This window comes from Melanostigma gelatinosum (genome assembly GCF_949748355.1).
Source record: "Melanostigma gelatinosum genome assembly, chromosome: 19".
NCBI classification, from domain to species: Eukaryota; Metazoa; Chordata; class Actinopteri; order Perciformes; family Zoarcidae; genus Melanostigma; species Melanostigma gelatinosum.
The window spans coordinates 22,451,050-22,464,128 of NC_136652.1; the positions used below are offsets into that span (position 1 = coordinate 22,451,050).

The window sequence follows — 13,079 nt, forward strand, 5'->3', positions numbered from 1 at the left end:
TTTCAGCAAAACTCTAAACACATTCTCAGTCTCAAAACACATTCTGCACTCTAATGCACATGTCATCCACACTGGTAAACACAAGTGGCAACAATCAAATACAAATAGAGAACACATGTCATTGATGAAACACAATCACTCAAAATTGATTTCACTTGTATCAAATGATGTGACACAACCAATATTAGCCAGTTTAGAGAGCAAACAGGTGGTTGAAGGTGATGTCGACGAAGTGCTCTGGCCTGACCCAGCCCAAAGACAAGAGGAAGCACATTGATGACATGTTGACTCCTTTGATTTTTGTCCCTTTTACTGTAGTATTGTATACTGTAGTAGGCCTACAGTGCATTGTAGGCTGTATAATGTACAATACGTAAACAAATTGTATGGCCTTGAACATCGTGCTTTCTATTTGTTACAGTAACAGCGCTGACTGCTCAACATATTTTGACTGGTTGCAGGTTCATATCAACAAAGAACAATTCACTCTCCTTTACTCTCCTTTAGTCTCATTTACTCACCTTTAGTCTCATTTACTCACCTTTAGTCTCCTTTACTCTCCTTTCGTCTCCTTTACTCTCCTTTTGTCTCATTTACTCCCATTTAGTCTCCTTTACTCTCCTTTAGTCTCCTTTAGTCTCATTTACTCTCCTTTAGTCTCATTCACTCTCCTTTACTCTCCTTTAGTCTCATTTACTCACCTTTAGTCTCCTTTACTCCCATTTAGTCAAAGCACTGAATGGTTTGGGACCAAAATACATCTCCGATCTGCTACAACCTTATGAACCATCCCGACCCCTCAGGTCGTCTGGGACCGGTCTACTTTCTGTTCCCAGAGTCAGAACTAAACATGGAGAAGCAGCGTTCAGTTGTTCTGCTCCACATATCTGGAACAAAGTCCCAGAAAGCTGCAGGTCTGCTGAGACCCTCAGCTCATTTAAATCAAGATTGAAGACCTTTCTGTTTGCTGCTGCCTTTAATTGAACCACGTTCAATTAATATGTTAATCAATTTCCTGCATTTCTGCATTTTACTACTGCATTTTATTTCTTACACTGTTTTTTAATTGTTTTTGAAATCTCCTTTTCTTTTGCCTTGTGTTTTGTTGCTTTTAATGGTTTTATGTGAAGCACTTTGAATTACCTTGTTGTTGAAATGTGCTATACAAATAAACTTGCCTTGCCTTACTTTACTCTTCTTTAGTCTCCTTTAGTCTCCTTTACTCTCCTTTAGTCTCCTTTACTCTCATTTACTCCCATTTAGTCTCCTGTACTCTCCTTTAGTCTCCTTTACTCCCATTTACTCTCCTTTATTCTCTCTTCAGGGCTTTAAAATGAAATATTTTGGATATTTCTTTGTCAAGTCACTTGTGCTGTTGGTTGTAATGGTTCTTTTTACAGTCTTTAACCAGCTAACCTGAGGAATTACTATAACTTGAGTGTTGTCCTGGTTCACTTTATTAGGGTTTAAAGTGCAGAAAGGAGTAGGTCTTATCTTCCTGTTACTAATCACCTTCAGGTAGTCCGATAACCTCTCAAACATCAACAACACACACTTAACGTCAAGTGTCAAAAAAATCCCAAGGTTTAATCACATCATTTTACAAAAGAACCAAACAAACATGTCGTCCATATCAACCCTACAGACATGAGGCCGGTTGAAGAACGTTTAGTCTCAAACTATCAGCCAAAGCCTTGATGTTCATCGGTGACGTCGCCACGTCCTCGTCCAGGTTCTCAAGGTTCCTTTTACAATGTGATAAAACAGGAGAACAGACGGGAACGTTAACAAATCTGCCTTTACTGATTCTGCCCAAAAGAGACACAACGGACATAAACGAGTTGGTGGTGAAAAATATACTGAATCTGAAAGTCTTTTGTTCTGTCGTCTACTTAACACTGATTAGAAACACTTCATGGAGAAAGAGATGGGCAGGAGGCTACATAACCATGCTAACATGGCATGATGCGTCATTTTATAAACATTAATGGAGTAAGGATTTACTAGCCTGAACCTTTAGCTGAAACAAGCTGAACCAAACTGTCCTGTTAGCTAACCTGGGGCTGTTTTTAGCTCAACTGAGCTGTTAGCTAACTGGAGCTAACCGGTTCAGCTTCTACACTGAGCCGTTAGCTAACTGGAGCTAACCGGTCCAGCTTCTACACTGAGCCGTTAGCTAACTGGAGCTAACCGGTTCAGCTTCTACACTGAGCCGTTAGCTAACTGGAGCTAACCGGTTCAGCTTCTACACTGAGCCGTTAGCTAACTGGAGCTAACCGGTTCAGCTTCTACACTGAGCCGTTAGCTAACTGGAGCTAACCGGTTCAGCTACTACACTGAGCCGTTAGCTAACCCCAAAACTAACTGTTTTAGTCTCCACACTGAACTGTTTTTCAGCCCAACTGAATCATAACTTGAACCAAAGTGTTAAAGCTCATAAAAATTAGCCTTTTGCTAGATGAACCAGTTGATTTAGCTCATCAAGAGTCAGCTAATCTGGGCTACATAACCATGCTAACATTGCTAAACTGCCCATTAGCCAAACTAAGCTGTTGTGTTGTTTGTTTTCACTAGTCTGTTAAACCAAAGTGTTGACACCATGGATGTTTAACATGAACTGGATCAGAAGCCAGTAACCACTCACATTATTACAATGAAACATTCCCCTGCAGCCCAAAAGCATTTCCCCATAAAACACCATTAAAACAAGACGTCTGTAAAACTGTTGAGCGGACACCTCATACCGCAAAGTCAATTATGACTCTTTCTAATTAGAACTTCTGATCCATGGAGGTTTTATAGGATATATGTCAAAAGTTCCTCAAGCTGAGAAAAGGTTATAATACTGTAAAGTCAACGAGCCAGCGTGAGAAACACTGGAAGTAAATCGGGAAGCTAGAAACAGCAATTCTCAACGGACTGAATTGGCGCCATCTTTGGGTCGTTAGTTCTTACTATACGTCCAAGGTTTAGCCTCTAAACTCAACCATTAGCTTTACCAAACTGTTTTAGTACCCCATTAGCTAGCCTGATCTAAACCGTTATATCTTTTCAATTTAACTATGAACAGTTAGCTAACCTGAACCAGTCTCTTTAGCTTCACAACTCACTAGATAACCTTTAGTTAACCCGAAAGCAGCGTTAGCAGCTACGCTAAACCATCTTATTTTAGCGGCTAAATTGAACCGTCAGCTAACCTGAAACCAAACAGTTTAGCTATTAAACTAAACATTAGCTAACGCCTTCATGGAACCAACAGATGAACGTTGGGTTCACGTCCTGCTGTTGTGAGATGCTTTTATTTAAGAGGAACCTGATTTGTATTTTAACTTCACATCATGGAGTTTTCCTAAACTCTCGTGAGACGTTTTCATCTTCTTCAAGCGCCGTCACATCTTACATCAAAACACAAGTCTTTGAATTTACATAAATAACGTGACAAAAAACGTGACATCTACAAATGTAAACACAACGCCCTCCTCACCACAAAGAGTTAATACTTATCCTGCTAAGCAGCACTTTTTCTTTTTCTTGTAAAAGACAGAACAACTAAGGCGACTGAGTGGAATAATCATTGGCACTTTTCTCCAAACTATAAATTCTATGAGTACTGCGAAGTTGTGGTTTAATAGATTATAACACGATGAGTCAGACGGTCTGGGAGGAATGTGGTGGAGATTCTTTACTGGACTATATCTTTTCATTCCTGTACTCGTTAAAATCTTCCGTTCAGTCATTTTCCTCTTCATCCTTTTCATTCATTCAATCAGCAGCTTTCTGACCGGAGAGGGCGGCCATGACACTTCAGGACAGCTGCTCCATGTGTACATATATACATATATATATATATATATATATATATATATATATATGTATATATGTACCCTATCTTCCATCATTGCACATTAACCTGAAGCTGCCACCCGGCCCAAAAAATAACCTTGTGTTTGAGTCCCGGCAGTCAAACCACGTCAAGTATCCTACAAACTCAGATCTGCAAATATTCAGGGTCATCCTGTGAATCCAAATAATACAGTATTTTAAACTTGCTGTCATGAACCATCGTGTTTTAGTACCGAGACAGGAGGAAAGGTTCCGTTTGATGTGGTTCACCTCCTCTTCTTTCTATACAAGTTTATGGAAATACAATGTTGCAGACATGATTGTTTCTCTTGTCCTCTGGTCTCATGTGTTTTTTTCCTTCTGACTGCAGTTGCTGTCTGTAGCCTCCGGGTGGTGCTGGACCGGCTCCTGGTGAAGGTTCTTCTGCCGGTCTTTGAGGCGGAGATGTCTCGGTTTGACCGGCAGCGCCACGGCCAGCAGAACGCAGCCGATGTGGAGGCTGAAGTACCAGGACCTGCAGGGAGGAGGGAACATGGTGAAGAGAGTTCAGATCTAACACCACGTCTGAGATCTCGATTCTCACGACTTCACACCATCGAACAGCTAAAGGAAGAGATTCAGTGTTTTTACACACTGAATAGTTTTCCAGAGTTGAGGTACGTTTGTAGTAAACAGCATTATATGACGTGAAGTTTCCTCAACGATGGACTAAAGCTGACCTGACGAGCTCAAAGTTAAACCTGATTTAAATCTGAATTGCTCAACGTTAAACTTGAGTTAAACCTGACTGTCTCAAAGTTAAACCAGATTGAAACCTGACTGTCTCAAAGTTAAACTTGAGTTAAACCCGACTGGCTCAAAGTTAAACCTGAGTTAAACCTGACTGATTACGGACCTGTAGAACTTGATGGACGGGCCGACGGACAGAAGGACAAAAGGCACCACTGTGTAGCAGATGGCGATCTGAGTGGCTGCCCACGTGATGACATCATAGACCAGCTTGTGGGTGGGTGACTGCAGGAAGTGAGGCCGAACGTTGTGTCGGACCTGAGAGATTAAAACGTTACAGTTAGTGGACTCATCACCAGCTAACAGCTAGCACGATTACAAGCTAAGAGCTAACAGTAAGCTAGCACGATTACAAGCTAACAGCTAACAGTTACTGAGCAGCATTACAAGCTAACAGCTAGCAGTTAACAGGGACAGCTCACCGCTCTAGCAGCCAGCGTAATGACGATGCCGGTGAGGAAGGTGAGGTAGTAGCCCGGATAAGCGCCGTGCCACATGGCTGACAGGATGAAGGTGGCTGCCGTCCGGTGGTAGGGACATCGCTCGTAACACACCCTGTCAACCAGAGGTCAGAGGTTACAGAACCACCAGCAGCGGCAGCAGTCCACGCAGAGACTTGTGTGACTGTGAGTGATGTGTTTGAATAAAATACAGAAAGTAAAATACAGTTTGTTCCCAGTGTGCTCGTCCTCAGGCAGTACCCTAAAGCTAGCTGTCTCGTATAGCTTAAATAAGAGTTGAGCTAAAACGATGAGTGTTAAACAAAAGGAGGGTTTTAAACGGAAATTTAAAAAGAAAACCAAGAGTTCAAGAGGTATATATTTTACAGATTTGTACTGCCGTCCATCTGACCGACACCCTGTGGCTCTACTGTAGATGAACATTAAACTAATAGAGACAGAATGCGTTCATACCTTTTGAGCCAGTGAGCTGTCTGAATGTTCCAGTTGTCGAGGAACACTTTGAAGCTGGTGGCTAACTGGAAGAGAAACAGAGAAAGTCAACAGTTTAGTAGAAATAAACATCCGGAGCAGCTTCAGGTTAAACGTGGAGAGTCGAGTCCAGACCTCGATGTTCAGGATCCTCAGGTTGGAGATGAGGTCCCAGCGAGGAGAGCCGTCGCTGTCGTAGCCGTTAAAACCGAAGCCGGCGGCGTTGTTGATGGCATCAGCTGAGGTCAACAATAGAGAAGAAGAAGAAAGGTGAGACAGTTTAGACAGTCTGTCTGAGGTTAACAACAGATTAGAAGAAGAAGAAAGGTGAGACACCCACCGAGCGTCCAGACAAAGTAGTACTTGGGTCTGGTGGTCAGCATGGACAGGTACAGGTAGACCACCTGGGCGTAGAACGGCATGGTGGCGATGAAGTCGTCGTCGATGTTCCGCTCCACGGGGAAAACTTTACACACCGAGAGGAACACCAGGAGGCAGAAGAAGGAGGTGGCCACTTTACGGACGACCTCGGTCTGAGGAGACACACGGTTCTAGTTGACTAGACTTCGGGAACAGTAACGTCCTCTCTGTCTCTCTGTCCGTCTGTCTGTCTGTGTCTGTCTCTCTCTTTTTAACATTTCATTGAAGACATTCAGACTGTACAAAATCAGTCGCTATGCAGATGATGTTACTGTTCCTCCACGAAATCTGAATTTTAGTTTGTAGCTTGAGTGTGCGCTGAGCTTTTACAATCGGAATTGACCCTTTGCAAAGCCCCGCCCCCTGCTGCTGTTACCATGGATCCCACACTGTCACTAACTGCACTCCCTGAAGACATATTGTCTTATTTTCCAAAAATAGAACACGATTAGCTTCCAATCCACTAAAACAACCTGAACATGAAGAACATCTGGAACCATTGATGAGAGTCTATGGAGCAGAGCTCCTGGTCAGAGATGATGCTTCGCTGTGATTGGCTAGTCTGCGTTTGAGGGGCGGGACTTAGCGAAGGGTCAATTGGTATCGACTGATATCCAATATTCTCAACATCCCTCCTCATCGTCATAAAATCCTTTTTAGAAACTCAGAAACAGTCCTATTTAAATGTCTTTATTATAATATTATTATGTACGTTTGGCGAGGGCTCGCTCTGCCTCAGCTTTCTGTCGGCCTCCTGGTCTCTATGGCGACGGGGGTCCCCCTCGATGAAGGCGATGTAGTCGTTGTAGGAGCTGGTGGGTCCGGCGAGGATCCCCATGAAGTTACAGTTGTAGCTGAAGTACTCCAGCAGACTGGGCATCCTCCTGTGGACACACACACAGACCAGTACATTACATTACAGTCATTTAGCAGACGCTTTTATCCAAAGCGACTTACAATTCAGATTCTATCACATTCATACACATAGGCACAGCTACGGGAGACATTTTGGGGTAAAGTGTCTTGCTCAAGGACACATCGACATGCAATTAGCAGAGCCGGAGCCGGGGATCGAACCACTGACGGCCCTGCTCTCCACTTACCACAGTCGCCCCACTAGTAAGTAAGGTTCTGGTCTCTACACTGGGAGGTGAGCGAGAAACTACAATCTACAAACAAACCTTATCGCCAAAATCTTCTGTCCCGGAGTCAGACTTTCCTCTTTTCGTGCCATCCCTGTACGAGGAAAAACACAAATATATATATATATATATGAATAAAAGCTTTAAACATGAACCTTCCAACAACTCTGAGAGCCTCGTTGTCTCACCGTCATGGATCTCAAAGGCCAGACTGGTGATCTTCTGAGTGATCACCATCATGGGGCTGCAGAGAGAACACAGAGAAGCCATCGGGACGTCAGTGTGGACGAGCAGACATACAGACAGACAGACAGAAGGAGGCGTGTCTCACCCTGTGAAGTCGGCGGAGTACATCCCGTAGTCGAAGACGTAGACTCGAGTGATCTGACACAGACTCAGGTAGCTGAGAGCCACCAAGAGGCAGTATCTGAAAACACAGAGATCCTCGTTAACCTTCATCAGGTCCAGATGAGGTTCTGGTAGCGCCCCCCCCCTACAGGCTGCAGAGTCCATTACAGCCACAACTACCCACTGAAGGTCACTGGTTTGATTCCTGAACTGGTTCCTCACTGCTACCACTGATGTGCCCCTGAGCAAGATCCCGAACCTGCAGCTGCTCCAGTGCAGCTGCTACTGGTCACGGACCGGGACTCAATGGAGGACCAGGGTCAAAGATCACGGACCAAGACTTAGTGGAGGACCAGGTAAAGATCAAGGAGGATGTTCAGGTCTGACACCAGAGATCATCTCTGAACAGAGACAGTCTTCATCCTGAAGAAGGCCATGAGATGTGGTAGAAAGACCTGAACACTGAACCCGATCCTCCAAACAGCACTGGGTTTCTGTTAAACCTCTAACACCACTTGAGGACTCTGTAAAGCTCACTTGTGCATGTGTTCCACTCCGGTCAGGATCATGATGCCGTAGGTGAGTCCACTCTGAAGCAGGAAGTGAAGGGCGTACCTGAACACACAGGAAACCAAATGTCAGGGAACCAATCAAACACCAGGGAACCAATCAAACACCAGGGAACCAGTCAAACACCAGGGAACCAATCAAACACCAGGGAACCAATCAAACACCAGGGAACCAATCAAACATCAGGGAACCAATCAAACATCAGGGAACCAATCAAACACCAGGGAACCAATCAAACACCAGGGAACCAATCAAACATCAGGGAACCAATCAAACATCAGGGAACCAATCAAACACCAGGGAACCAATCAAATATCAGGGAACCAATCAAACATCAGGGAACCAAACAAACATCAGGGAACCAATCAAACACCAGGGAACCAATCAAACACCAGGGAACCAATCAAACATCAGGGAACCAATCAAACACCAGGGAACCAATCAAAGACCAGGGAACCAATCAAACATCAGGGAACCAATCAAACACCAGGGAACCAATCAAACATCAGGGAACCAAACAAACATCAGGGAACCAATCAAACACCAGGGAACCAATCAAACACCAGGGAACCAATCAAATGTCAGGAAACCTCCCGACAGTAAAACAAACATCTATCTTCATTAAACCAGTATTTAAAAGTATTTAACATCAGGTTCTGCAGTAAAAGTAGATATACCACAGTATACAAATACATTATTAAAGTAAGACATTCTGAATGTTTATTGAGTAAACGTACAATAGTATCAGCAACAAAATACACTTAAAGTACCAAAGTAAGCAAATATTTATATATATATATATATATACATATAAAAAGCTGTCAGATAAATGTAGTGCACTAAAAGTACAATATTTACCTCTGAGAAGTAGTAGAAGTATAAAGTAGCAGATAATGGAAATACAAGAAGTACAAGTACCATGAATTGTATTTAAATATAGTACATGAGTAAATGTTCGTAGTTACATTCCACCTTTAACTAAATGTTAAATATACTTTTACTTAAAGTAACATTTTCAAAGCAGTACTTTTACTAAAGCACAGAGTATTTTTAAAGCGTGGCAGTAATACTATTACTGAAGTAAAGTATCTGAATACTTTCTCCACCACTGCCCTGTACTCTACCTCATGAAATAATACCTCTAAAACTGTTCATTTAACAATAACTGTCTGATTGTGTCTGTATCTTTAAATCAAATTTTTATTTTTCTGTCTCACCAGCCAAAGCAGAAGAGAGCGAAGTAGAGTCCCAGTAAAGTGGCCACCACGTGTCTGATGAAGGGACTGGTTTTACTGGGATGAAGGAAGAGACGAAACCAGAAGGCCGACAGCAAAGCACAGAGCTGACACACCACAAAGTTCACCTGCCAGACAGAGAGAAGGGTAGGAGTCTTATTACCTCTGAGACCAGAGACACAGAGGAGGAAACAGGTTGTTCTTTGTTATTGTTGAGGACTGTGTGTTTGGCTAACAGCTAACAGCTAACAGAACCACACACCCTGCTGACACAGTGACTCCTGAGAGTTTGTGTATCAGCAGCGTAACATCTGATCCAGATGTAAAGTGAAACAGGCAACGCTTATTGGTGTGAATTAATAATGAACGTTGTGTAAACTGAGCGGTTAGAGTATTTCCTCCTGCGTCTGCTGTCTGAAGCAACACAGACGAGTTCAACAACAGACGAGTTCACCAATAGAGGAGTTCAACAACAGACGAGTTCAACAACAGACGCGTTCAACAACAGACGAGTTCAACAACTGACACGTTCAACAACAGACGAGTTCAACAATAGACGAGTTCAACCACTGACGAGTTCAACAATAGAGGCGTTCAACAACAGACGAGTTCAATAACAGACGAGTTCAACAACTGACGAGTTCAACAACTGACGAGTTCAACAATAGACGAGTTCAACAACAGACAAGTTCAACAATAGAGGAGTTCAACAACAGACGAGTTCAACAACAGACGAGTTCAACAACTGACGAGTTCAACAATAGAGGAGTTCAACAACAGACGAGTTCAACAACAGACAAGTTCAACAACAGACAAGTTCAACAATAGAGGAATTCAACAACAGACGAGTTCAACAACAGACGAGTTCAACAACTGACGAGTTCAACAACTGACGAGTTCAACAACAGACGAGTTCAACAACAGACGAGTTCAACAACTGACGAGTTCAACAATATACGAGTTCAACAACTGACGAGTTCAACAACAGAGGAGTTCAACAATAGAGGAGTTCAACAATAGAGGAGTTCAACAACAGACGAGTTCAACAACAGACGAGTTCAACAATAGAGGAGTTCAACAATAGAGGAGTTCAACAATAGAGGAGTTCAACAACAGATGAGTTCAACAACAGAGGAGTTCAACAACAGACGAGTTCAACAACAGACGAGTTCAACAATAGAGGAGTTCAACAATAGAGGAGTTCAACAATAGAGGAGTTCAACAACAGACGAGTTCAACAACAGACGAGTTCAACAATAGAGGAGTTCAACAATAGAGGAGTTCAACAATAGAGGAGTTCAACGACAGACGAGTTCAACGACAGACGAGTTCAACAACAGACGAGTTCAACAACAGACGAGTTCAACCACAGACGAGTTCAACCACAGACGAGTTCAACCACAGATGAGTTCAACAACAGACGAGTTCAACAACCAATGGACACCAGACGAGTTCATCGACATATGAATCCAACAACAGACGGACAACCGACAAGTTCAACAATAGACGAGTTCAACAACCGACAGACAATAGATGAGTTCAACAACCGACGAGTTCAACCACAGGCGATTTCAACCACAGACTTGTTCAACAACTGACACATTCAACAATAGACGCATTCAACAACCAACGGACAACCGACGAGTTCAACAGTCGAGTTCATCGACAGACGAGTTCAACAACCGAAGAGTTCAACAACAGGCAAATTCAACAACCGACGGACAATAGACAAGTTCAACGACAGACGAGTTCAACGACAGACGACTTAAACGACAGACGGACAATAGACGAGTTCAACGACAGACGAGTTCAACGACAGACGACTTAAACGACAGACGGACAACAGAGGAGTTCAACAATAGACAAGTTAAACAACCGACGGACAATGGACGAATTCAACGACAGACGAGGTCAACGACAGACGACTTCAACGACAGACGGACAACAGAGGAGTTCAACAATAGACAAGTTAAACAACCGACGGACAATAGACAAATTCAACGACAGACAGGTTCAACAACAGACGGGTTCAACAACAGACGTGTTCAACAATAGACGAGTTCAACAACCGACGGACAATAGACAAGTTCAACAATAGAGGAGTTCAACAGTAGACGAGTTAAACAACAGACGAGTTCAACAACAGATGAGTTCAACAACAGACGAGTTAAACAACAGACAAGTTCAACGACAGACGAGTTCATCGACAGACGAGTTCAACGACAGACTTACTTCTGAAGTAAAAGAACGATCACGTTGAATCAATCAGCAGATAAATAACCAATAACAAGTCATTTAATCTCAAAACGTGCTCTTCAGCCTCTGAAGTTCAGACGTTTCCTTCTTCTCTCAGTGAACTGAAACATGTTTCACTCTTTGACATGTGATCAAACTAATCATCAGTTACAGCTCTGGTATTAATGCATATCTATACAAACACCTCGTATATAGCAGATACTTTGTGTTTACAGTGTGGAGGAAGTATTCAGATACTTTCATGTAAAAGTACTCCATTTATAAAGCAGTGCAGTCCAGCTGGTCCCAACCTGAGGCGCTGGGCCCTCCAGAGGGTCACCAGACAGATGTGAGGGGTCGTCACTGATTATATTGTTTAAGAATCTTTCATTATAAACTTCATCCGACAAATGAAGTAAATGTATCACGTCTGGAAACCAGCTCCTAAAAATAGTGAAATATCTGATGAATGTAATTTTCTTCTCATTGAATATATTTCATGATGTGTATTGATTGTTTGTGATGGTTTACACACAGCTGGTTTATATTAACTACATGTTAACAAAATTCATATCTTTATAATGATCATTGTTCTTGTAATTATTATTATTTGGGCCTGTGAGCATCATGACCTCAGAGTCAACCAGCTGATCACTGATTTATCCTCCTGCTCTTCATCTTCATCTTCATCAGACACACCACCACCCAGCTGCCATCTCGTCTCACCGACGACACAATGTTTAAGGTTCCTCACTGTGTGTGTGTGTGTGTGTGTGTGTGTGTGTGTGTGTGTGTGTGTGTGTGTGTGTGTGTGTGTGTGTGTGTGTGTGTGTGTGTGTGTGTGTGTGTGTGTGTGTGTGTGTGTAGGTGTGTCTGTCTGTGTGTTCGAGGCCTCCATCCATTTTAAACCCGTCGTCGCTCTGATCCGCTCGGTTTCGCGCTCAGACTCGTTTTTTGTTGCCGTGCACGTCGCTTTTTTTCTCGGTGTGTCAGAGACCCACCGGACCCACCGGACCCACCGGAGATCCGCGGCTCGGCTGCTGTGGAGCATCTTACCTGGTCCAGCGGCAGGTTGGTGATCTCGCTGACCGGCTGCAGCAGGCTGGAGCCGGTGCAGGCCGTGGATGGGTTGTCTTCAGCGGCCATGGCTCCGTGTCTGCGGCCGGGTCTGCTGCTTCTGTGTCCGGCTGCAGCAGCTCAGAGGCGGCGGTGGAGGCTCCGTGATCCTCCGACGGTCCGTCTGTGTGTCCTGCTGCTGATGCTCCTTCCTCCTCTTCTTCCTGTTCCTCCTCCTCCTCAGTCTGCCCCCCCTCTGAGCCCCCCTCTTTCTTCTCCCCACACATCCATCTCTCCTGGTCCTTCCTCCTCTTCCTCCTCCTCTTCTTTTATTCTCCTCTGCTCTTCTCCTTCCTCCTCTCTTTCTGTTCTTCTTGTCTAATAAACGTTTCTCTACAGGTTTCCTGAACATATATTTATGACGTTTCTATCTATAAAGTAGAGACATTCTTCCATCACGTTTAAATAATTAGTGTAATAATTATGTCGAGATGTGGAAGACAATGGAT

At 43.5% G+C, this 13,079-nt stretch overlaps 1 protein-coding gene across 1 annotated transcript; it reads right to left on the reverse strand.

Annotated features, from left to right (window-relative positions):
* Positions 1 to 3,905: 3,905 nt before the first annotated feature.
* On the reverse strand, positions 3,906 to 12,773 carry mboat2b (membrane bound O-acyltransferase domain containing 2b). The gene is made up of 13 exons (XM_079290391.1): positions 12,571 to 12,773; positions 9,262 to 9,407; positions 8,012 to 8,089; positions 7,458 to 7,553; positions 7,315 to 7,370; positions 7,166 to 7,220; positions 6,697 to 6,868; positions 5,905 to 6,097; positions 5,700 to 5,803; positions 5,547 to 5,611; positions 5,055 to 5,187; positions 4,739 to 4,890; positions 3,906 to 4,357 (listed from the first exon to the last, which is right to left on the reverse strand). The coding sequence occupies exons 1-13, from the start codon at positions 12,658 to 12,660 to the stop codon at positions 4,186 to 4,188; spliced, it is 1,512 nt and encodes a 503-aa protein (XP_079146517.1). The 5' UTR covers positions 12,661 to 12,773; the 3' UTR covers positions 3,906 to 4,185.
* Positions 12,774 to 13,079: the final 306 nt, after the last annotated feature.